This window comes from Paramormyrops kingsleyae, chromosome 12 (assembly GCF_048594095.1).
Source record: "Paramormyrops kingsleyae isolate MSU_618 chromosome 12, PKINGS_0.4, whole genome shotgun sequence".
Classification (NCBI taxonomy): domain Eukaryota; kingdom Metazoa; phylum Chordata; class Actinopteri; order Osteoglossiformes; family Mormyridae; genus Paramormyrops; species Paramormyrops kingsleyae.
In genome coordinates, this window is record NC_132808.1 from 27,581,353 (window position 1) to 27,606,650 (window position 25,298).

General features: G+C 51.2%; 1 protein-coding gene across 7 annotated transcripts in view; it reads left to right on the forward strand.

Annotated features, from left to right (window-relative positions):
- The window catches only part of LOC111833409 (zinc finger protein 827-like), a 38,435-nt gene extending 18,603 nt beyond the window's left edge, over window positions 1–19,832 (forward strand). Inside the window, exons 6-15 of one of the 7 annotated variants that reach the window (XR_011981844.1) lie at window positions 1,876–2,094; window positions 3,202–3,256; window positions 3,330–3,421; window positions 5,266–5,403; window positions 6,239–6,401; window positions 6,930–7,096; window positions 11,459–11,586; window positions 11,674–11,851; window positions 15,103–15,153; window positions 15,393–15,481. Coding sequence is in view for 4 of the 7 variants with exons in the window: in XM_023791645.2 (XP_023647413.2) it covers window positions 1,876–2,094; window positions 3,202–3,256; window positions 3,330–3,421; window positions 5,266–5,403; window positions 6,239–6,401; window positions 6,930–7,096; window positions 11,395–11,586; window positions 11,674–11,851; window positions 15,393–15,987 (1,799 nt within the window). In the remaining 3 variants the exon portion in view is untranslated. Of the gene's footprint in view, window positions 1–1,875; window positions 2,095–3,201; window positions 3,257–3,329; window positions 3,422–5,265; window positions 5,404–6,238; window positions 6,402–6,929; window positions 7,097–11,394; window positions 11,587–11,673; window positions 13,270–15,102; window positions 15,154–15,392 lie in introns of those variants that run through there. The other 6 variants (XR_011981843.1, XM_072697843.1, XR_011981845.1 and 3 more) reach the window with 6 other exon arrangements.
- The last annotated feature ends 5,466 nt before the right edge of the window (window positions 19,833–25,298 follow it).

The following is a 25,298-nucleotide window of genomic DNA, read 5'->3' on the forward strand; positions in this document are numbered from 1 at the left end:
AAATGGGGATAGGGGATAAATGCGCACGCTTGTGTGTGTGTGGGGGGGGGGGGGCGCTCCACAGATGGAGAGTGTGGCCGGCAAGTGGTGGCGGCGGCTCAAGCGTGTCCATCCTGACCTGGAGGGGGGGGGGGGCAGCTCGGCGACCGAGCGCTGACCCCCGGCACACGGCCGGCCCTAGCGGAGGGATTAGCTACCTCTGGCCGGCAGCACCGTGGCCTGGCAGCGGCCTGAACAGCCCTGACACCTGGGCCATGCGGCTCGGGGCGCCGCCGCCATGTAGGTCACGCTCGGACAACTGCACCCCCCCCCCCACCCCGCCTGGAGGCAGAGCTGGTGGAATCGGGAATTCACTGACCCCTTTGGCCGCATGTGGTGGCAGAACCGTGGTTTGGACGGTGACGCTTGAGGGGACGCGGTCCCGAGCGGCGTGGGCCGAACTCACTCACATGGCACCGTGGGGGCCACTATTTTTAGCCTGTCCCCCCTCCGAACTCCGAGTGAAGTGTCACGCTTTACTTACCTGCGATTCAGGGAGGGATCTTTTCCAGAGAAATGTCCCATTTAACACACCTGATGGTATTTAATTACTTGTTTTTATTATTTTCAGTAAAGATTACAGGTTCTCCCTGCTTTAGGGTCATTTGGAGACACTCGGCATGTGTTTATCTGTGGATTGTTTTGTGTGCCGTGTTTTTCTATGTGAAAGAAAGCATGCCCCGTTTGCCTGTTAGTGTGCAGCTCGTTCTGTGTGCCCTGTCTGCCTCTTAGTGTGTAGGTGGGTTTGTGTACCCTGTTAGCATGTAGATTGTTCCGTGTGCTCTGTTTGCCTGTTAGCGTATAGGTTGTTCTGTGTGCCCTGTCTGCCTGTTAGCATGTAGGTTGTTCTGTGTGCCCTGTCTGCCTGTTAGCATGTAGGTTGTTCTGTGTGCCCTGTCTGCCTGTTAGCATGTAGGTTGTTCTGTGTGCCCTGTCTGCCTGTTAGCATGTAGGTTGTTCTGTGTGCCCTGTCTGCCTGTTAGCATGTAGGTTGTTCTGTGTGCCCTGTCTGCCTGTTAGCATGTAGGTTGTTTTGTGTGCCGTGTCTGCCTGTTAGCATGTAGGTTGTTCTGTGTGCCGTGTCTGCCTGTTAGCATGTACTGTAGATTGTTCTATCTGCTGTCATTTGCCTGTTAGGTAACATAGAACAACCAACATGCTATGTGCCTTTTAGTGTGTAGGTAGTTCTGTGTGACTTATCTTCCAGTTAGTATGTAGATTGTTCCGTGTTCCCTGTTTGCCTGTTGGAGGTTGTTCCATGTGTCCTGTTTTCTTGTTAGTGTGTAGGTGGTTCTGAGTGATCTCTGCTTGTTAGTATGTAGATAGTTTACTTTGCCTGTTTTAATGTTAGCATATAGTTGGTTCTGTTTGCCTGTCTTAACTTAGCGTGTAGGTGGTTCTGTGTGCCTCTCTTAATGTCAGCATGTAGGTGGTTCCGTGTGTATCTTAATGTCAGCATGTAGGTGGTTCCGTGTGTCTGTCTTAATATCAGCATGTAGGAGGTTCCGTGTGTCTGTCTTAATGTCAGCATGTAGGAGGTTCTGTGTGTCTGTTTTAATGTCAGCATGTAGGAGGTTCCGTGTGTCTGTCTTAATGTCAGCATGTAGGAGGTTCCGTGTGTCTGTCTTAATGTCAGCATGTAGGAGGGCTCCGTGTGTCTGTCTTAATGTCAGCATGTAGGAGGTTCCGTGTGTCTGTCTTAATGTCAGCGTGTAGATGGTTCCATGTACCTGTTTTAACGTTTAGTGTGTTGGCGGTTCCATGTGACTGTCTGAATTTTAGCAGCTACGTTGTTCTATGACCTCACTCTGCTGTTTGGCTTCCCGGTACCTGCAGAGAACAAGAGGGAGCCATGTAACTCACATGGAGCGCCGGTAAAGGCAGAACCCATGGACTTGGATCCCCCCGGTTTGACCCCCCTGGCCTCGTCTTGCCTGCTGCCCTCTGATGAGCCTCTGACTGGCTTGCCCGCCGGCCCCCTGTGTCCACAGAAAGCACTCTTCAGCCAGGACATTTCTGTCAAGATGGCCTCTGAGCTGCTGTACAAGCTGTCAGGTAGGAGGTGATGTCACCGTGCGTCAGTGCGTGTCACCGCCTGGCTCGCCGCTGTCCCTGAACGCGGGTAGAACAGTGCTGACCGACACCCACTTCAGCAGTAATTCTCCCTCGTGTCACCCAGCTTTTGGTTTTTCACATCACTGCGGTTCACTAAGTGTTCCTGTGATGAGGATGCTCTGGTGTGAGGTCCTCCCAGGAAACGCAGGTAAGAGACTGGCTGTACGTCGCAAACCATACTGGCCAGCTTGGTACATGATACGGGAAGCAGGAAGTGTGTTTGGGCTGTGCACGGCCTGCTGAGCTGTGGGCCTCGATTTCCGTACTGCCCCTGTGTGTGTCACGTTTGCATCTTCATCCGTGGCTAAGGACCCAGACTTGTCCAGAAGATAAGTGTAAAGGATCATGAGTAAATTAATATTGCCGTTGCTGAGCTCATGTTAGCAGGGTCACACGGCAGCCTAGTGGAGCAGCGACGTCGGTGATCCACATTCACTGGAGTCACCTTTACCGTGACTTCAGCTCTAAAACCCGCAGTGTGATTCGCCTGACAGGAAGCGGGTGTTGGGGGGCAATGTAATGAAGCTGATGCTCTTCTGATATTTGAAGGGCTCCCAGGAGTAAGACGAGGTCTGAGGGGTGACAGTGATTCGGGCAGAGGGGGGGGCACTCTGCAGATCGCGCATGTTGGCGTCTGCCTGTCCGGCTCCCCTACGGGTCATTTTCCTTTTATAAGCTGGCCTGACCGTTTACTTGCAGAGTAATGGGTTGATCCAGAACGTGTGGAATAGCGGAGAATCGTTAACGACAAAGGAGCTGGCAGCATGAAATGGCAGAGCTGCTTCTGGGTATGAGATAAGCGTCCCGGGTCTGTGAAGGGTTTGCTTAAAAAGTGAAGCTCTTTTGACGTTTAAAATGGGCGTCCTCGTGCTCCTGGACCAGCGTGAGTTCTGGCCCTCCCCGTTCAGAGCACGCTAATGTTTTCCCGTTTCCTCTGTGCGACTTCTTTCCTGGGCACCACGTTGCATCGTCATGACGACTGCGCCGGAGTTGTTCCGAAGCAGTGTGGGTTTTTAACTGGGTCTCTGTCGCTTCTATTTCTTTCAGAGAAAGTGAGCAAAGCAAAGGAGTGCAGAGACAGCAGTATAATGGGCATGGCCAGGTAAAGTGGGGTGTGGTTTGGGGGGGGGGGGGATCCCTCTGTTCTGGTTCTAAATCGTGTGTCTGTTCTCCAGGCCGTACTCAAAAGAGCCCTGCAGGCAGTCACTGTACAGCTCAGGATCCCTCTCCAGTGACACGGGCTCCTCCACCAGGGCATCACTGCAAGGTACCTCCACACAGCTCACTGTCTCTGGGGGAGCGGGGGGGGGGGGCAGGTCTGTGTTTGAACTCATGTAGGCATCTCTATCTGAAATTCTTTCCAGTTCTTTGTACAATTCTCTTCCTCTGCATGACGTCCATCACAATTTGCCCCTTTGCCCCTGCCCCCCCCCCCACCCCTACCCTCCTGACTTCCAGCTCTGTCGCTGTGCGGAGGGTAATTTGTGCGTGTCAGCCCTGTCCTGCGCTCCCGGCCATCATGATTTAATTTTCTGTGGCAAGGCCGCCCTGAAAGCTAATTGTGCTAATGCCGCCACTGCCGCCCCCCCACGTGTCCAGATTGGGCCGGGCGATCCGCCGGGGAGGGAGACGTGGCCGGTTGTGTGGGGTCCACCGGCCTGCATCTACGCTGTGATAGAGGATCACGGCAGGGGCTGTCAGAAGTCTGGGCCTTTGGAACGTGGGGCCGTCAGAAGACTGGGCCTTTGGAACCTGGGGCCATCAGAAGACTGGGCCTTTGGAACCTGGGGCCGTCAGAAGACTGGGCCTTTGGAACGTGGGGCCGTCAGAACAGCTGGACCTTTGGAACGTGGGGCCGTCAGAACAGCTGGACCTTTGGAACGTAGGGCCGTCAGAAGACTGGACCTTTGGAACGTGGGGCCGTCAGAACAGCTGGACTTTTGGAACGTGGGGCCGTCAGAACAGCTGGACCTTTGGAACGTGGGGCCGTCAGAAGACTGGGTCTTTGGAAAGTGGGGCCGTCAGAACAGCTGGATCTTTGGAACGTGGGGCCGTCAGAACAGCTGGACCTTTGGAACGTGGGGCCGTCAGAAGACTGGGCCTTTGGAACGTGGGGAAGTCAGAACACTGGGCCTTTGGAACGTGGGGCTGTCAGAAGACTGGGCCTTTGGAACACGGAACTGTCAGAACTCTGGGCGTTTGGAACGTGGGGCCATCAGAAGACTGGGCCTTTGGAACGTGGGGAAGTCAGAACACTGGGCCTTTGGAACACGGAACTGTCAGAACTCTGGGCCTATGGAACACGGAACTGTCAGAACTCTGGGCCTTTGGGAGGCTTTACTGAGTAATGTCTGAGTGTAATTATGATTATATCTCTGTGGTACAGTGGGTATTTAACACCCCCCCGTGCTGCAGTTCTGCTGCTGCTGCTGCATCAGGCCATCCGAAGGTCCTGACGAGCAAATGGGCCAGTGGGGTCGAGCCGGATCTCAGTCCAGATGGAGAGGCTCAAAACCCGAGACGGCCCCAAGCGCCATTTTAGAGCCTTCCGCCAGACGACAGAGAAGCTGTGTGATCCGGCAGCTATTGTTTGGCACCCGGACATCGTTGGGCGGCACATGAAAGGGGAACGTGAAACCGCTGAAGGAAACGAGGGCTCTGAGATGAGGCTGCAACCTGGTACCGGTCCAGCCCCAAGCACGGCGGCCCTCGGCTGCCAGTAGGTGTCAGTTCCTATTCACTGGCTCGGCGAGATGCTGCTTCTACATTACAGAGTCCGTGTCCATAGAAAGGGCCATGTTTTGCGTTATATGTTCTGCTTGAATCGATTCCCCTTGTGAGGACGTCCTCCTTACGGGTTAAACCTCAAAGCGAAGAGCGAAAGCGTCGAACATGTGGTCTTTATTCTGGTCGAGTCGAGCGATTCTGGCTGACAGCCCATGTTGTGGTGATCTAACATCAAACCGGTCATGGGTGCAGAGTTAGGGGTGACTAGGTCTGTCTGGTGTTGGATTAAGCGGGCCTGGCTGAGCATGGATCGGCCCAGCGTCTGTATCGTTACGAGGGCAGAGTCAGGGCAGGATAACTGACAGCTCTGTGTGCGTGATCTAGGCTGGGTGAAACTGACCGGGGACGCAGGGAATGGCGCCTCCCTGTGGCGGGCGAACGAGCAGCTGTACCCCTGCCCTGTGTGCGGGAAGGTGTTTGGCAGGCGACAGACCCTCTCGCGACATCTGTCCCAGCACATAGGTGAGCCGCCCCTCTGATTTAACATATCTACAGCTCACTCATCCAAGGTCGCTAACTGTGGGAGTTTTGTTGTTTATTCAACTCTTTAAGCTTGTGAGTAAATAAGGTTTCCTAAACTGGATTAACCTTACTTTAAAGAGATTAGCCTGCTAATTAGCCTAAGAGGGACCCACCCTCCTCATTGGGATCACAGGCAGCTGGCTCTGTGCCCGCATTTAGTGTACCAAACTCACGGTGTATTAAAGCCCGGCCAAAAGCGGCACGATGGCTGTTTACCACAGTGACAAGGTGATGCTTCACGGACATCAGTAAACTCTTCTGAACATCTTACACCAAGCAGATGCAGACCCTCGACCTCCAGTAGATACCTACAGCCCATTACTGTTAGGACGACCATCAACTGTCGGTGATGAAACCCAACCACTAAACGTAAATGTTACCCGGCACATTTGGTGGAGAGTAATCGACATGTAGCTGCCCCGCGCTCAAGTGTATTAAAGGGTTATATAATAATTAAAGATAAACTTTATTTATCCTAGGAGGAAATTCTTTGAAAACCATCGGCAACATACTATAATATAAAGAAAAATGAATGATTTTGAGTGGTACCCAGCTAAAAGCAATATGTCAGTTTTATGAGAACAGACAAGCAATAGAGAGGTGAACCTCCTACTAACTATCGAATTATCAATCAAGCCAATCAGGATAACTGCAGGGGAATCGTAATGCAACAGGAAAGCCAATTGGCTGGGAGACCGGCTCACGTGACCGTTTGAATTCTCTGGCGCCCTCTGCTGAACGGTCCCACGCAGCGTCGCTCCATTTGCTGTTGCAGGGGAGCGAAGGTATGGGTGCCACCTGTGTCCCTATGTGGCGAAGTGCCGGTCCAACCTCAAACAGCACCTCGCCGTCCACTGCGGCAAGCTGCGGGGCTCCAACGGGCCGGCGCCCAACCCCAGCGGGGGCAGCCCCTGCCGGGACAGCCCCTACTACTACAGGTAGCCGCTCCTCCATGGGCTCTCCCTCCCCAGCCTGGCACTGGTTGCCATGCCAACTGGGAGCCACTGAATGTGGGATAACACTTGATCATTTGATATGGGACGTGGAAGTGTAAAATTGTGTAGGATTGGCTTCAGGTAGAACGGGGGACATTGCTGGGTTACAGGAGTGGGGGGGGGGGGAGGGGAAGAGTAAAAGATGACCCAGGACGCAGGAAAATGGAACGGGCGCTGGGTCGAGGAAAGACCTACAACAGAGCGAGGAATCTGGTGTCAGGGTCAGGGTGTGCTTTCTGAGTCATACAAAAAGGCACCGGTGAAGTGAATAAGTGTCCTTGCCCCCCCCCCCCCGGGATCCTGAGCTGGACGAGGGCAGAGCTCTGAATGAACGTCCCATTTAAGCAGAGCAGCACCAAGAGCAGCTTGTGTTCCCCTTGATGCCTGTCACAACCCAGGCAAATTCCCCCGGTAAACGGGGGAAACGTGCGTTTCCACGGTGACCGCATCCTCCCCGTGTTTCTCCCCCAGCTGCCATGTCTGCGGGTTCGAGGTGGAGCTCGGCGTCCAGTTCAACGGTCACATGTCCCTCCATGGCGAGCAGCAGCGCTGCATGTTCTCGCTGTGCTGCAGGAGCTGCGGTTTCACGTGCATCGAGGAGGCTGACATGAAGGCGCACGTCCACACTGAGCATGCAGGTCAGCCCCCATCACCTGAAGGGGGGGTCGCAGGGTCACCTCTCAGCTTTGGGCTGACCATCCCATTGCCTCATATTGACCCACCGACATTAGCTTCATTTCTAAACTGAATTGCCTCAATGAGATTTTGGGGTACTGTCTTCCAGTGCCAGGTCAGTGTTTTGAACCAATTTTTATACGCACTTGCAGACAGTGCTTGAAATGGGGAAAAAGAGCTGTCGGTACTCCCGTTGTTATTCAGTACCAGGTGTCGGTACTCCCCTTGTTATTCAGTACCAGGTGCAGGTACTCCCCTTGTTATTCAGTACTTGGTGTCAGTACTCCCCTTGTCATTCAGTACCTGGTGTCAGAACTCCCCTTGTTATTCAGTACCTGGTGTCAGTACTCCCCTTGTTATTCAGTACCTGGTGTCAGTACTCCCCTTGTTATTCAGTACCTGGTGTCAGTACTCCCCTTGTTATTTAGTACCTGGTGTCAGTACTCCCCTTGTTATTCAGTACCTGGTGTCAGTACTCCCCTTGTTATTCAGTACCTGGTGTCAGTACTCCCCTTGTTATTTAGTACCAGGTGCAGGTACTCCCCTTGTTATTTAGTACCTGGTGTCAGTACTCCCCTTGTTATTCAGTACATGGTGTCAGTACTCCCCTTGTTATTCAGTACCTGGTGTCAGTACTCCCCTTGTTATTTAGTACCAAGTGCAGGTACTCCCCTTGTTATTTAGTACCTGGTGTCAGTACTCCCCTTGTTATTCAGTACCAGGTGCAGGTACTCCCCTTGTTATTCAGTACCTGGTGTCAGTACTCCCCTTGTTATTCAGTACCAGGTGCAGGTACTCCCCCTTGTCATTCAGTACCTGGTGTCAGTACTCCCCTTGTTATTTAGTACCTGGTGTCAGTACTCCCCTTGTTATTCAGTACCTGGTGTCAGTACTCCCCTTGTTATTCAGTACCAGGTGCAGGTACTCCCCTTGTTATTCAGTACCTGGTGTCAGTACTCCCCTTGTTAATCAGTACCTGGTGTCAGTACTCCCCTTGTTATTCAGTACCAGGTGCAGGTACTCCCCTTGTTATTCAGTACCTGGTGTCAGTACTCCCCTTGTTATTCAGTACCAGGTGCAGGTACTCCCCCTTGTCATTCAGTACCTGGTGTCAGTACTCCCCTTGTTATTTAGTACCTGGTGTCAGTACTCCCCTTGTTATTCAGTACCTGGTGTCAGTACTCCCCTTGTTATTCAGTACCAGGTGCAGGTACTCCCCTTGTTATTCAGTACCTGGTGTCAGTACTCCCCTTGTTATTCAGTACCTGGTGTCAGTACTCCCCTTGTTATTCAGTACCAGGTGCAGGTACTCCCCCTTGTCATTCAGTACCTGGTGTCAGTACTCCCCTTGTTATTTAGTACCTGGTGTCAGTACTCCCCTTGTTATTCAGTACCAGGTGTCAGTACTCCCCTTGTTATTCAGTACCAGGTGCAGGTACTCCCCTTGTTATTCAGTACCTGGTGTCAGTACTCCCCTTGTTAATCAGTACCAGGTGCAGGTACTCCCCTTGTTATTCAGTACCAGGTGCAGGTACTCCCCTTGTTATTCAGTACCAGGTGCAGGTACTCCCCTTGTTATTCAGTACCAGGTGCAGGTACTCCCCTTGTTATTCAGTACCAGGTGCAGGTACTCCCCTTGTTGTCCAATACCAGGTGCCGGTACTCTGAAAAGGACACCAAAGAGGTGCTGGTACTCCGTACCGTTGAGTACCGGCCCACTTCAAGCACTGCTTACTGGCAAATTTGACTTAGCTTAGTAAATACAAATGCATGTTTTTCATCCATAGATTTGTACAGTTGTACACCGTTCTCAACTCACGCCAAGACAAAATGTGCAGCCTATCCTAGATTGTGTGTAACCCAGCCCCCGGGCTATGAAAACAGCCAAGTCTGGGGCTGCCATGAGCTTGGGACCCTTCTGCTAAGGTTCTCTGTCTCGGCAGCACTGGTGTAGCCTCGTGAAGGACCCTCATTCCAGGCCGGCGCCAAAATGACACACGAAAGGACCGGTTTTACAGCCCGAGAGCGAGTCACTGACCTCCCATTACTGTGCCAACTGCAGCTGCTCCCAGCGGCCAGACAGACTTAATGAAATCAGGGGCTTTTATCTACAAATTCAGCTAATCTTCATCGTTATGATCCTCAGAGCTCTAATCTCATAATTCCTGGGTTAGCACTGTTTATTTAACGGAATTTAAAACAGCAGTAAAATACACTGGTTATATTTCCATACTGAAATGCATTTGCACTGCACTGTGCTAATTAATGCACATTCAAATGCATCGGGACACCCAACTTCTGCATTTTAATTAATTTGTGTCTCATCGTCAGGATGATGAGTGTTGTGATTATTTCTGAGTATAATACCAAGCTGAAGGCACTGGGATCCAGTTACTTTTTCCCACTTCATTTTGATACAGCATGTTTCCCCGCACAGGTGCCCCAAAGCACACAGTGGGTCGACCATGAGCAGCATGATGACAGCAGTTAATGTTGTGTAGCAGTAAAAATGTGTTCAGGAAAAGCCCAGAAGCCCGGGGGCCTCGGCCCGCTCATCTTGTACTGCTCAGAAACGAGCATGGAGGTGTCTGGGCTGGAATGGCCACCCTCTCGCCACGGTGACATCAGCTGCCGGGGGCACAGAAACAGTCCCACTGCCTCCCATAGATCTGGGCTGAGAACAAGCTCAATGATCAAGCTCATTGGACAGGCTCATTATACTAACTCAATGGACCACCTCATTGGACAGGGTCTTTGGACAGGCTCATTGGACAGGCTCATTGGACAGGGTCTTTGGACAGGCTCATTGGACAGGCTCATTGGACAGGCTCATTGGACATGCTTATTGGACAGGCTCATTGGACAGGGTCTTTGGACAGGCTCATTGGACAGGCTCATTGGACAGGCTCATTGGACAGCCTCATTGGACATGCTCATTGGACATGCTCATTGGACAGGCTCATTGGACAGGCTCATTGGACAGGGTCTTTGGACAGCCTCATTGGACAGCCTCATTGGACATGGTCTTTGGACAGCCTCATTGGACATGCTCATTGGACATGCTCATTGGACATGGTCTTTGGACATGCTCATTGGACATGCTCATTGGACAGGGTCTTTGGACAGGCTGATATTTCAGTCAAAATGGGGGTGGTATAACACCACCCCTTGCAGTGCTCATGGTGACCTCAGGCCGCCAGGGCTTCCTCTGGCTGTGTGTGTCTCCATATGAGGTTTGCATGGACTCTGTGTTTGTGTGGGTGTGGGTTTGGGTGGCTTGGTGCCCCTAATTCATCCTTGGTGTGTTATTAAGTGTATGCTCTTTGACACACTGGCATCCTGTTCCCTGTGATGCACTGGCATCCTGTGCCTTCTGACATGCTGGCATCCTGTGCCCTGTGGCATTTTGTGCCCTCTGACACACTGGCATCCTCTGCCCTGTGACGTGCTGACATTTCATGCCCTGCAATGCGCTGGCATGCTGTGCCCTGTGATGTGATGTGGCATCCTGTGCCCTCTGACCCCCTGGCATCCCATGCCCTGTGATGCTCTGGCATCCTGTGCCCTACAGCATCCTGTCCCCAGTGATGCACTGATTCCTGTGCCCTGTGACCCACTGATATCTTGTGCCCTGTGATGTGCTGGCATTCCTGTGCCCTATGGCATCCTGTGCTCTTTGATGCACTGGCGTCCCTGCACCCTGCAATGCTCTGGCATCCTCTGCCCTGTGATGTGCTGGCATTCTGTGCCCTTTGGCATCCTGTGCCCTGCGGCGTACTGCGCTCTGTGACCCACTGGCGTCCTATGATGTGCTAGCATCCTGTGCCCTGTGACACGATGGCACCTTGTGCCCTGTGACATGCTGACTTCCTGTTCCCTGCGACATCCTGTGCCCTGTGATGCGTTGGCATCCTGTGCCCAGTGATGCGCTGGCATCATGTGCCCTGTGGCATCCTGTGCCCTGCAGCCTCCTGTGCCCTGCAACACCCTGGTGTCCTGTGCCCTGTGACACACAGGCAACTTGTGCCCTGTGATGTGCTGACATCCTGTGCCCTGCGGCATCCTGTGCCCCTGACATGTTGGCATCCTGTGCTCTGTGTCTTCCTGTGCCCTGTGACATACTGGCATTTTGTGCCCTGTGGCATCCTGTGCCCTGTGATGCGCTGGCATCCTGTGCCCTGTGGCACCCTGTGCCCTGTGATGCGCTGGCATCCTGTGCCCTGAAGTGAACTGAAGTATCCAGTGTGCATCTGTCCTATAGGGTGCAGCTCTAGAAGTCCCCTCAGCGAGACCAAAAGCACCTCCTCCTCCCTGTCGGCCCTCAGTGACTCCATCAGCGGCTCGGAGAGTGGTGACGTTGCCCACGGTAATGACGGACTGCAGGGCTTGCTGGCCACGCCCCCTTCTGCAGACAGCCACTCAGGATCAGGAACGGAGGAGAGGACAGAAAAGGGTACAGAGCAAGACACCTCGTCATCGTCATCGCCCCCCTCCCCCCTTCTCCCCAGGCCTCACTAATGGCCCGGCTGTCTCCCTGCAGGCTTTGAGTGCGTCTTCTGCAACTTTGTGTGCAAGACCAGGGCGATGCAGGAGCGCCACGTGGAGGCGCACCTCCTGGCACGTGGATGTGAATGCGACATCTGCCACAAGCTGATGGACAGCCCCGAGCAGCTACGGGAGCACAAGAAGTGCCACGTCCTCCCCACCACGAGGCTCAAGTAAGGGAGGCGAGCTCCCCCCCCACCCCTTTCAACTGCCGTCAGAGCAGCTCCTCCATGTTTCTCCATGACTCCACCCACCTGTATCAAAATCACTCATCCTGACTCCGCCCACCCACTCTGGCCCAAATCATTCATCCTGACTCCACCCACCCACCAACTCACTCTGGCCCAAATCATTCATTCATCCTGACTCCGCCCACTCAGTCAGGCTCAAATCACTCATCCTGACTCCGCCCACCCACTCTGGCCCAAATCATTCATCCTGACTCCGCCCACCCACCAACTCACTCTGGCCCAAATCATTCATTTATCCTGACTCCGCCCAATCAGTCAGGCTCAAATCACTCATCCTGACTCCGCCCACCCACTCTGGCCCAAATCACTCATCCTGACTCCGCCCACCCACTCTGGCCCAAATCACTCATCCTGACTCCGCCCACCCACTCTGGCCCAAATCACTCATCCTGACTCCGCCCACCCACTCTGGCCCAAATCACTCATCCTGACTCCGCCCACCCACTCTGGCCCAAATCACTCATCCTGACTCCGCCCACCCACTCTGGCCCAAATCACTCATCCTGACTCAACCCACCGACCAACTCACTCTGGCCCAAATCATTCATCTTGACTCCGCCCACCCACCAACTCACTCTGGCCCAAATCATTCATCTTGACTCCGCCCACCCACCAACTCACTCTGGCCCAATTCATTCATTCATCCTGACTCAACCCACCGACCGATCCTAGCCCAAATCATACATCCTGACTCTGCCCACCCACCCTGGCCCAATTGATTCTTCCTCACTAGACCCCAGTCATTGACTTTCACTCTACCCATTCACCCTGACCCCACCCATTCACCCTGACCCCACCCATTCACCTTGACTCCGCCTTTCTACCAGCCTGACTTGGCCATTCCCTCCTCCATTGTCCCCTGACTCCGCCCAGCTGTGAATCAGCTCCCACCCCCTGTTCGGCCTTCACCCCGCACACTTTCTTCTAATGACATTCCTCTTGTCCTGACTGTATATGGTGCGTTCACACAGCCAGCCTCTGTTATCCAGCGCTCTGGGACGAACCTTCCTGCATTCTGTGGAATGTAGCTATGGGAGTGGTTTGGTTATAGTTATGTTAGGCCATGTTGGGCATGGATGTGAAGCAGCGTAAGCCTGGTGCAGGCCACACTCCCAACAAACACCTTTATCTTCAGGTGAGCAGTAAACACAGGTTCCCTCAAATCCGAGGTTTATCTGTCTGCTTGTTGTTAATGACCTGGAGCTTCTGGAAGCAGTAGCAGGTTCTCCTGACTGATCTGAGAAATGTGACATTAACTGCGGCATACAGCAGAAGTCCCGCCAAACAGGCACACGGCCGGACGTCTCGTGAGGCCCCTGGATACAGGGCGGGGGGGGGGGGGGCGGTCCCGCTACGCGGCCGATGTTTCACACGCCACACGGCCTGCGAGTTGCATCGGTCCGTCCCTGGAGTTTTCTGTCCGGGCGGCTTTGCACCTCATGGTCGAGCACCTACTGCGGGAAAGAGATCTGCGGGCTGGAGGTCGCGACCTGCTGCCGTGTCCTTCTGCTTCCGTCAATGTCAAATGCAGCCAAACTGCCCGCTCCCATAGTTTCTCCTTATACCCATTATTATAAATCATTATTACTAATATTTCATTAATATTATTAGTGTTATTATTACAACTGCTTATCCAGTACAGGGCTGGGAGTGGGGTAGACCCCAGACGGGATTCCGATCCATCACGGGGCCACGGCTGGGGTACACCCTGGACGGGATGCCAGTCCATTGCAGGGCACACACACATTCATACATTCTGATGCCAGTTCCCCTGGAAGGCAGAAAAAACCTGTAGAACACAGACAGAACATCCATGTGCCACATGCCACACACGCTACGCGGCACACGCTACACGGCACACGCTACACGGCACACACTACACGCACACGCTACACACCACATGCACGTGCTACACACACGCTACACGCCACATGCACACACTACATGCACACGCTACACGCACAGCTGGGGCAGAATCATTGTTTACATGCCTGTTTAATTAAACTGGCGAATGTCCCCATTTTCTGTTTATCCAAAGTATTTTTCCCCTGGATTTCGGCTGAAAATCAGCTGCTTGTTTGTGTTCTGCATTATTAGCAGGGCTGAGCCCTACTGACTCTGTCAGTAATTAAATATCGGCGACTCTGAGTGACGGGTGAGCGAGGCCCCCCCACCCCGGCCCAGCGCACCCTCCAGGGCCCCCCGCATCCCACAGGCTGGCAGGATGCCCCCTTCTCTTCCGTGCTCTTACTGGGCTGTGACTGGGTTCTGAGTGGACCAAAAGGTTTTTAGGTTTCTCTTTGTCCTGTGTGCGAGTACTGACCTCCCCACGGAGTTGGGGGTCTGTTACGGCTGTGTGTGTGTGTGGGGGGGTGTGGGTCAAAGGTCAGGCAGACTGCTGCGGTGCCTGGTGTCAATTTTTGGACAACCTGAACTGCAAGCGACTCGTGAACATGGCCGCTGAGCCTCTCCCCAAGCAGGCGGGGGGGAGGGGGGGGGTCGCAAGCAACCCAGTTCCCAGCATCCTCAGATAATGCTTTGTCTTGCCCCTTTTCACGGCCAGCCGGCCAATTAAAGACAGAAGTATCGCCCGGTTATCCCACAGCAGGGACACCAGAGTGGTATGTTACATCAAAAAGGCATTTTGGCCCAAAACCGCGCTGAGTGAGATCGCCTAGTGCCGGGACGGGCCCCACGGCCCCACGGGCCCCCGCCTCCCAGATATGAGGTGTTATCGGGTCGCCATATTGTAACGCAGCGAGCTGAGGGATTACAGTTTTAATTGGGTGACCTCTCCCAGCCAGACACAGCGTTTCGGGCTTAGCTCTGCCTCCTCACCCCCCCCCCCCCCTCACGGTGCTGACCTGTCCCTGTCCCTTCTTTAATATTTCAAAGACTTTGTGCAGGATGAGCTCCTCTCCTCTGAGCTGAAAATAAGCCCCTGGTTCACGACCTTCCCTGATGCAAATCAGGGTGATTTCACTTTCAGAGCCGCCAGAAGGAGCTCGGTTCAAGCCTCCTCCTATCATATGAATTTTTGGGAAGTTTTAACGTGACAACAAAGAGCTGCCGGTAGCGGGGCTGTGGCTGGGGGGCTGGGGTGGGGGGGGGGTTAGGGAGAAAGCAGAGGGTGAGCTTCACCATCCCGATTCTGAGGTGATTCTGTTCTGCAGGGTTTGCGAAGCACTTTGGGGTCCTGAGCAGATGAAAAGTGCTATTTAAATGTAAGTGCCGTTCATTTATTCATCTTCTTACACATGAATTCCCTTTTCCCGCCAAGCTGTGCCGCGCACACACACAGTAGCACCCCCTGGGGGTCACCCAGCTGGCCCTGACCACGTGGCGGGGCGTTCCCCATCGGCAGGGCTGCATGCAGACCGTGCTGAGCCTGCTCTGTGTTTGTGTGTGTGCGTGTGTGTGTGTGCGTGTGTGTGTGTGTGTGCGCGTGCGTGTCCTACCCCAGGTTCCCATACCCCACGGAGCAGCCAGCCTCTGCGATGCTCCCCCCGGAGTGTCGCAAGCAGACTGAACAGCGACGTGGACGGACCCGGAAGGGCAGCCAGCGGGAGCTGAGGCTGCAGGAGTGCGAGCAGCGAGTGCACGGCTGTCCCGGTCCTGAGGCCGACCCAAGCCTGCCTCGCGGCCCACTCTGTTGCGTCCGTCACGCCTTCGCCCACGGCCACCGGGACGGGGAGCCACCAGAGAAGCACCGACGACGCAGGGGCTGCAAGCGCAGTGGCAGGCTGTCCCCAACAGGGGGCGTTGGCGTGTCGTCGGTCAGCGTGTCTGCCCCCCGCATCCCGCTGTCTGTCACGGCGAAGAGGCCACCGGGGATCGGGCCGGCTTTGTGCTACCTCTTGCGGCAGGGCTCCTGCTCCTCCGTGCCACATGGGACGTACTTTGGCTCTGAGCTGGCTCACCTCGTCCCCCTGTCTCACTGCTCCACCCTGCCCGCCTCCCGAATCCGGCCGGCCTCCCGCACCTCCCTCTCCCACCCCCTCTCGCCCAAGTCCCTGAAGCACTCCTTTCTCGCCTATCTGGGCCTGGAGGCCGTGTAACTGGTGACCTGGATCCGACAGTCGGACCTTTTCCCCCAAGTAAACAGAACATGCTGGATAAAGTAGTCAAGGTACATGAAAAATACACATTTATATTTAAAACAACTATAAATATGTGCTTAAAGCATTTATATCAGTGCTGCTTTACTCCCCTCTGTATCATTGAATATATCTATATTTTTGTTTTTTGTTACCTGTGCGTGAGTCTAAATGACCCACTGCGTTTCTGACAGAGATCAGCAGGGACCTGTGACCTGCCTCACATTCCTGTATTTTCTGTCTTTCCTCGTGCATTAAGATGCATGCCTGCATATATGTTCCAGTAAGTTTGGTGTAACTTTGACTATGGGGAAAATCACAGAAAGGATCCCAGGTGCTCAGCACACTGGAATCTCATGTCTCGGCGGTACGTGGAGTCAATTCTGCATGTGGGTTACCTGAGGTGTGCCACTGGGCCCAGGATCGATCGCTTCCAGTGTTCGCAGACAGTGTTGCAGCAAATTCGGCGCTATGCTCTGCTGGTGTGTGCATCTACTGTTCTGCGCTCCTGGGAATTCCCGCAACGTGAGTGGCGTGGTCCGACTCCAGAGTACAGCCGCCAATTTGGCTGTCCTTAGGAGTGACCGAGTGGAGCCTTGTGGACCGGATCAGGCTCTGGGGCCAGTAGTGACTGCGGATGGAGGTCTGTCTGTCACGTCGCTCAGGGGGTAATGGAGGCTGAGTGTGTGGTGTCGCCTGACTGGTGCTTTATATCATCGGCAGCAGTCCCTCAGTGAAGTGAGCACCTCGGAGACCATCCCTGGCTGTCTGCGCTGGGGAGGAGGGCAGCGCGGCATTTAGAAGAGCAGTGTTTCCTGTAGCGTTTCTACATAGAGTAGTGCGACAACTGGGCTAATTGTACAGCTTTTCCCTGTAAATAATCAGGCAAGACAGAGTCTGTAAATGGTGGCCTTCCTCTTCATTCTTCTGTTTTCCCCCTATGAATAATAATTCAGAAATTCGCCAGGAACCAATGCCAGAAACGAGATTCACAGACGTGGCTAATACCTTTAGCCGTGGGTGTGCTATTGCTAACCTCCCCGTCCAGCCAAAAGTCATGGGACGACCTGGACATTCGCAAGAACACGCCGCGTCAACCAGCCATCCTACAAGCTCAGGAGACATCTTCAGGAGCAGAGCTCATCTGCGACCTTGCGTGTGTGTGGAGCCCCACGGCTGTGCTCAGTGACACACTGAATCCTGCATTGTTTCCAAACAGCCCGATGCAGAATCGGTTTCATTTCACAGAAGTCTGTGTCCCATGACTTTTGGTAGGCAAATCAGTATCTGACCTAGATATATGTGTACATTTCTCTGTGTGTTATTTTTTTTTCTCAGTATTATTCAACTGCCCTGGTGAGATTGTTTCAAATTTGAAGCATTTTTGTCACTTTCGAATGTTACAAGCACTTATTGTTTTCCTATCCGTTAATGTCACGATTACTGCTGTTGACCAACTTAATCTGTTGCACAGTCTGTCCATGGTGAAATTCCAAAACGAAATCTAATTTCTGCAGAATTAAACTGCAATGGGGTGCAAAAGTTGAAAAGGTAAAAATGGAAAAAAAAAATCTGTATTGCTAAGCGATTTCAGATGTCATAAAGAGTATTGTAAATTGAATTTTATATTCCTTTGTTTTCTAGTTTTTAAAAGTCGAAAACATGAGCTTCATTAGCCATTTTTGATGCAGTTACTGCAGTATCTTGAAAGAAGTGAAGAAACACAGTCAGCCTTGGGTTTGACTTTTATACATAGAGCAGTTAAACTTCTGAGCTTAGTTGCTCATGCTGAAAGAAATTAAGGCAGTTTTGCACAGTTGTTTTTGGATAATTACATAATACTATATGATTGCTAAACTGTTGCAGGTGTGCGTCAGTTTAACGAAGCAAAACTTGAGTAAGAAAGGGTATACTTGTTCCCCTTCTGCAGCAGGAACTCTGATTGGTATAATATAATGTATGTGAGAAACCCCAGATCTCCAAACCTGCTGAGTCAGGACTGAATTTGGTCATTTGCCAGACCAGGTTGTGCCAGAGTTTCTGTGGAGTCGAAGTTCCAGCCTAGGCAGGTTTGGTATGTACTGCAGCACGTCGGCACCAAAAGGGCTCCCCTTAAAGACCCCCCCATTGTGTTATGTGTGTGACTCTAGTGCCACATGGTGGAAGGGAACAGCATGCAAATAACACATATTATCAACCCAGGGAGAAAAAGAGATACCTTCACCCTATCCCTGTAACCTCTCAATTTGAGAAGTTTGGTCTTTAGCCGGTCTACCCATTTTAAGGCTGAGGAGTTAGGCTATTGGCTAATTCTCTTCTGTTTCGAGGCCTAGGAGTTTAGCTTTTGTCCAGTCCTCTTCTGTTTCCAGACCGGAGGAGTTCAGCTGTTGGCTGGCCCTCTTCTGTGTTGAAGCCTGAGAAGTTCGTTTGTTAGCTAGTACTCTTCTGTGCCGAAGCCCGAAGAGATCAGTTATTAGCTGGTCCTCCTCTGTTTCAAGGCTGAGGAGTTTAGCCCTTGGCCAATCCCCTTCTCTGTCAAGACCTGAGGAGATCAGTTATTAGTCAGTCCAATTCTGTTTCGAATTTCTCTGTTTTCGCCGGTATTCTTCTGTTTCAGGACCCAAGGAGTTCGACTGTTAGCTAGTACTCTTCTGTTTCGATGCCAGAGACATTTGGCTATTAGAAGAGGACCAGCTGTTTTGAGGCAAAAGGATTTCGCTGTTAGCAAGTGCTCTTCCGCTTCAAGGCCCAAGAACTCTGGTTGTTAGCAGGTCCTCCTCTATTTCAAGGCTAAGGAGTTCTGTTCTTGGCTGGTCCTCCCTATTTCGAGGCTGAGGAATTCTTGGCTGGTCCTCCCTATTTCGAGGCAAGGGAGTTCTGTTCTTGGCTGGTCCTCCCTATTTCGAGGCTAAGGAGTTCGATTCTTGGCTGGTCCTCCCTATCTTGAGGCTGAGGAGGTCCTCCCTATTTCGAGGCAAGGGAGTTCTGTTTTTGGCTGGTCCTCCCTATTTCGAAGCTGAGGAATTCGACTCTTGGCTGATCCTCCCTATTTCGAGGCTGAGAAGTTCGACTCTTGGCTGGTCCTCCCTATTTCGAGGCTGAGGAGTTCGACTCTTGGCTGGTCCTCCCTATTTCAAGGCTGAGGAGTTCGACTCTTGGCTGGTCCTCCCTATCTTGAGGCTGAGGAGTTCTGTTCTTAGCTGGTCTTCCCTATTTCGAGGCTGAGAGGTTCTGTTCTTGGCTGGTTCTTCGTATTTTGAGGCTGAGAGGTTTTGTTCTTAGCTGGTCCTCCCTATTTCGAAGCTAAGGCATTTGGCTGTTGATTGGTCCTCTCCAATTTCCCCATGTCTCCAAGCACTTGATTTTGCTATTCTTTGCCTAACTGTAAGCTGCACAGTGATTTTAACTGATTGCTTTACTATGTTTAACCCTTCATTAGCTGCATGCTTTAAAAAGCTTGAGCTTCCAGCACTTATTTTTTTTCTCATTTTTCTGATTATGCACTTATTATTCTGTAATGTCTTCAGGCTTTTTCAGGCTTTAAGTTAATTTCCATGTTATTATTCTATGAGACTAAATAACATTTTTGAAGTCTATCTCTTATTGGTTTGGGTAATATCAGTATGTACTGTACTGTATAAAACTTTTTATTACTTCATCTACGGCTGTACAGGGTTGTTTGTGACTATGACTGGTAATACCATCATTTGTACATTGTCCTTTGTCCTTTTTACTTTGTTGTTATTTTTCTGATTGCAAGTTTTTGATGTAACAGGATTTGGAAGTAAAGCTACGATATGATAATACACTGAGACTGTTCGAAGTTTTTATCTCTCAGCACCGGAGCCTCCTGTGTTGGGCTGCATAACCAGTGCCTGTTAAGTGTCCTGATGACCTAATCAAACTCAATGCAGTAAGTATCTGTCATTTTGTGGCAAACACACACAGCCTTGACCTCGTCTTCCCTCCTCCATGAGCATTGTGGATTTGAAATGCTGCCTGAAATGTGGACTTTACAAAACCCGTCACAACACACTTTTTCAACTACAAATACATATCTTTATTTAGATATTTACAAAGGCCCATTTCTACGGTGCTTTGAAAGGGCGCATATGTGTTACTGGCAGAAGACAGCTACCTGGTGATCCTTGGACTTCTATCTTTATTTAATGCAGTTTTACAATTTTTAATACACTATTTAGTTTCTACATTTGCAGGAAATGGGATTTAGGTGATTTCCTTGTGGCATCCATCTCTTCAGAAGGTGCCTGTGCCAGACGTGCTCTAAAGATGGTCTCGAACCGAAGGCAGTCGGCCCGCTCACCCCTCCTGCCCTACTTGCCTGCTCCAAGCCAAAGCTCAGCCTGCACTAATGAAAACAGATGAAGCCCAGATGAAGCGTTTGCCGACATTAAGGAAGCCATCCATCACAGCTTGCCTGCAGCCATGGAGCACCTTGCTCCATTCCTCCTCTGCTATAAAGCCGTCACTGAAGAGCCCTTGGATTCCAGCAGCACGTCTTAAATGCTTCACATCCAGGTACCGACCCTCCCGTCACTAACTGTACTGAGTTCCTGGGAAAAGCTTGTGGGCTGGAATAGCTACATAGATAGAGGAGTCTTTATGGCAAACAGCTCATCTTTTCATTTTCCGTGGGCTGTTGCTTATATGAAGCCCACCACCACGATTTCCTTGTATTAAATTCTGTCCACTGACCCCTGGTGGACAGGGGGTCTCATTACACATACCTTTCAGGAAGATAACCTCCAACCCTGGCTTGAAGTTCAGTACTTCCAACTGTTTGTTTAATCACAGCATGTAGCTCTCTGGGCTACTCTGTGAACTACGCCTGACACGTTTGTAGCTGAGGTGACGCTGTGACAGACTCCTGAACAGGTCAGCAATTAACACCTAGCGTTGCTGGAGTGGCCTTTCTCAAAGAAAGGAGGGCCTGACATTCACACTGGCCCACAGATACATTTGGCTATTTCCTTACACATAAGATTTTCTTATCTTTTCTCAAACAGCAGATTGTTTGATGATGTTCAGCAATCTAGTTTGAGACCAGTAGAATTACATCTTCCTGGCCTCACCAGCAGCAAACTAGAGAACCAAATACCCAGAGAACAGCACGAAGCACTTTTCAAGACAATGAAATCGCTAAATACAGCTAAATAAATAAAGCTTGACCAGGCTCGTGGTTATGGCACTGGTGACATCATAGCAGCAGTTATGGACCCACCCTCGTATGTCTCAGATACCCACACATGTCGTGATGTCAGGAGCTGTGCTAGTACTGCCTGTGCCAAGGCTGTGGCACCCACTCAAGGTGTTTCTGGAAATCTGCTACCCTCCTGTGCTGGCAGGTCAGCTTGGCATGGGGTCCTCGGTGTGTCTTCGCCAGGCCGGAGGACAAGGTCTCCACCAGCTTCTCCACAGCTGTGATCTCTGCCACGCGGTGCCCAGGCCGTGGGAACTGAGGCGATAAGAACGGAAGCAGCAGGTTTAATTTTAGCCAGCAGCCATACCGCCCTCCCACGCTGTCCTTGGCAAAGACCAGCATGGCTGAGCACCTTTAGCTGCTTTTACAGCGTTTCACAGCCTGGCTGCGGGTCGTGTGAACGTATCTGCTCCTTTACCTGCTTTTACAGCGTTCCACAGCCTGGCGGCGGGTCGTGTGAACGCACCTGCACCTTTAGCTGCTTTTAAAGCGTTCCACAGCCTGGCGGCGGGTCGTGTGAACGTACCTGCACCTTTAGCTGCTTTTACGGCATTCCACAGCCTGGCGGCGGGTCGTGTGAACGTACCTGCACCTTTAGCTGCTTTTACGGCGTTCCACAGCCTGGCGGCGGGTCGTGTGAACGTACCTGCACCTTTAGCTGCTTTTACGGCGTTCCACAGCCTGGCGGCGGGTCGTGTGAACGTACCTGCGCCTTTAGCTGCTTTTACGGCGTTCCACAGCCTGGCGGCGGGTCGTGTGAACGTACCTGCGCCTTTAGCTGCTTTTACGGCGTTCCACAGCCTGGTGGCGGGTCGTGTGAACGTACCTGCGCCTTTAGCTGCTTTTACGGCGTTCCACAGCCTGGTGGCGTGTCGTGTGAACGTACCTGCGCCTTTAGCTGCTTTTACGGCGTTCCACAGCCTGGTGGCGTGTCGTGTGAACGTACCTGCGCCTTTAGCTGCTTTTACGGCGTTCCACAGCCTGGTTGCGGGGTCGTGTGAAGGTACCTCAGCCACCCAGACATAGCTGCCGTCTTGTCAGGGGAAAGTTTGGAGAAAGCCTGTCAACCCGACAAAATACCGGAATATGTCAGTCACTGGAAAGGTGATCCTGGAATGGATTTCTGGAATTCCAGGGATTCCAATCAGTTTCACTTATCCTTGCTGGAGTCTGTTACCTGAACACATTACCTGGACCTTGTTTAAGAGATTCTCCAGAGATGATACATTTTCATCAGGGTCCCCCCCCCCCCTACTAAAAAAAGATGCATAGCTATGTCTAAAGCGTCGTGGCAGGTGGTTCGTGTCTAGCTGAGTGTTAGTTAGCAGGCGTGTCCCCCTTGTGACCTGGTCACCTGCCAGAGACAGTGTCTCTCCGGACAACCTCCAGCTGTAGAGCTGTGGTGGTTTTCACACAGGAACTGCAGCATGTCCTCCACGGTTCTGCGGTCTGCAGGATACACACACACTTGCAGGCAGGCAAACCCCAAATGCATGTCTTAAAGATCATTGTGGGCTGTTTCAGCTGTGTCTTGCTCGCGTTATTGCTGAGATGCTACCCCCCCCCCACCCCGCTAAACAAAAACTACTTAATTAAAATCCTACAATGACACATCCAGCACTAACAGTGCGACAAGCAGGACAAGCATGCATTTGTCTGCTTGTCCGCCCCTTTAAGTTACAGAGTTTCTGCTGACCAGAGATTTTCTGGTGGTAAGCTCAGCTTGTCGGGGTTTAATACGGCTTGTTCACAGCCCTGGGGAGAAGCATGTAAGGCCGATCGCCTCATTTTCCAAAAGCTGAGACCTACCTATGACCCCTTGAGGAGAAAAAAAAAATCTGCTCAGAGTGTAAGCGTGGTCTCTGGAATCGCCTTGCAGCCTTGGGCTCGCACCAGACTCCTCCCCCTGCCTGCTCAAAGCTCTTTAAACTGCCCCCTCCCCCAAGAAGCTAAGCTTCTTCTTTTTCAACACAAGAATGTTCCACAGCAATACCAAAGTGAGCTCAGTGGATCTGAAAATGTTCCTCAAGCTTTCTGCAGGAAAAACACTGAGCTATGCAGTGCCGGGCAATTAATAATCACTGGGAATTAAGGCACCAGTGTGCAAAAAAGGCTTTCGGAGAGAGCAGGACCAGGATTGATTGTGTTGGATGAAGGCGGTTGGTGTTACATTAACCAAAAGCACTTTTTCAGTCTGGGGCATCTGAAGTGTCTTTGAAGAACTTTGTGATCTTGATGTACAGACATCAACTAGATACTAAGAAGAGATCAATTGACAGAGAAAGCCGTCAGACAAGTGAGGATCCGGCTTAAAATCAAGGATGTTCATTTTAGATTTAAGACTGCAGAGAGTCCTGCAAGGCCGGAGGACGGACTATGGCAACCATTTTGGGCCTTGCTGATGAATAAGGTTGTAGGAGGTAAACTGAGAAAAAGATGCATTTCCAAGCTTAACTTCTATACTCTTTTAATCATATAATACTGGGAACTGGAATTGGTCCCAGTCAAATGTGCCTAAACTAGAGTGGACTGGAAAAGGTCTGCAAGAGACACGTCCTACCGATTGAGACTGTCCATGCCAGGGGTCTCCAACTCCAGTCCTGGAGAGCTACTATCCAGTCGGTTTTCAATCCTACCTGGTTTCTGATGAGCCACACCTGTTCTCAGGTAAATACCTGGACCAGTTGATGCTCATCAGAAGCCAAGAGTTGGAGACCCCTGGTCCATGCACAAGTGGCCGAATGTGGAGAAGATACCTACTGCTGTATGGGACCAGGGTCATTCATGCAAGAGCTCCCCGCACCAAACACAACCCTCTGTCTCTGCAAAGGACATTGGTAAAGCGCCCCCCCCCCCCCCCCCACAGGCAGCTGTCAGCAGGTTCCAGATACGATGACCTTCACCCCAAATATATAAATGCACTGACATGTCTTATGAGGCAAAAAACAGAAAACACCTCATAGACCATATACACCTCATAGTCTATATACACCTCACGGACCATATACACCTCACGGACCATATACACCTCACGGATCATACACACCTCACAGACCATATACATCTCACAGACCATATACACCTCACGGATCATATACACCTCACGGATCATATACACCTCACGGACCATATACACCTCACGGACCATATACACCTCATAGACTATATACACCTCATAGACTATATACACCTCACAGACCATATACACCTCACAGACCATATACACCTCACGGACCATATACACCTCACAGACCATATACACCTCATAGACTATATACACCTCATAGACTATATACACCTCACAGACCATATACACCTCACGGACCATATACACGACCAGTCCAAAGTCTTTGCACACCACAGGTTTTTTACAACTTTTCAATTTATTTAATAATTTTTTTACTCTTGTTAAGTATTGCAAAGTTAAGTGAACAACTATAAATGAAAATATAAGTCAAATAAAACAAGCTTTCTTTATAACATGGAAAGAGTTTATACCAGTGCATGTGACATCCTATTAATTGGTTGTGTGGTGATGGCAGAGTCAGATTCTAGGCTGTCCTTTAACTTTAAATAACCATTTCATCCCATGAAACAGAAGTATTTAATGTCTCTTGTGGAAAGAATGCCTTTGATGAATCAAATATATCACATTGCTAATAAAGGTACTGAAATGGTGAACATATTGTAAATGTATTTTTAGCAAAGAATATTGAGTATATGTTTAATGTTAAGTAATGTAAATCTTAAGTGAGTAACATGCAAATGCAGAAATTCTCAGTGTGTGAAAAATGTTTTACTGGTAGTGTATACCTCACAGATGGCATACACTTCACAGACCACATGTACCTCAAAGACAGTATATACCTCACAGACCACATGCACTTCACAGACAGTATACACCTCACAGATCACATGCACCTCACAGACAGTATACACCTCACAGATCACATGCACCTCAAAGACAGTATATACCTCACAGACCACATGCACCTCACAGACAGTATACACCTCACAGATCACATGCACCTCACAGACAGTATACACCTCA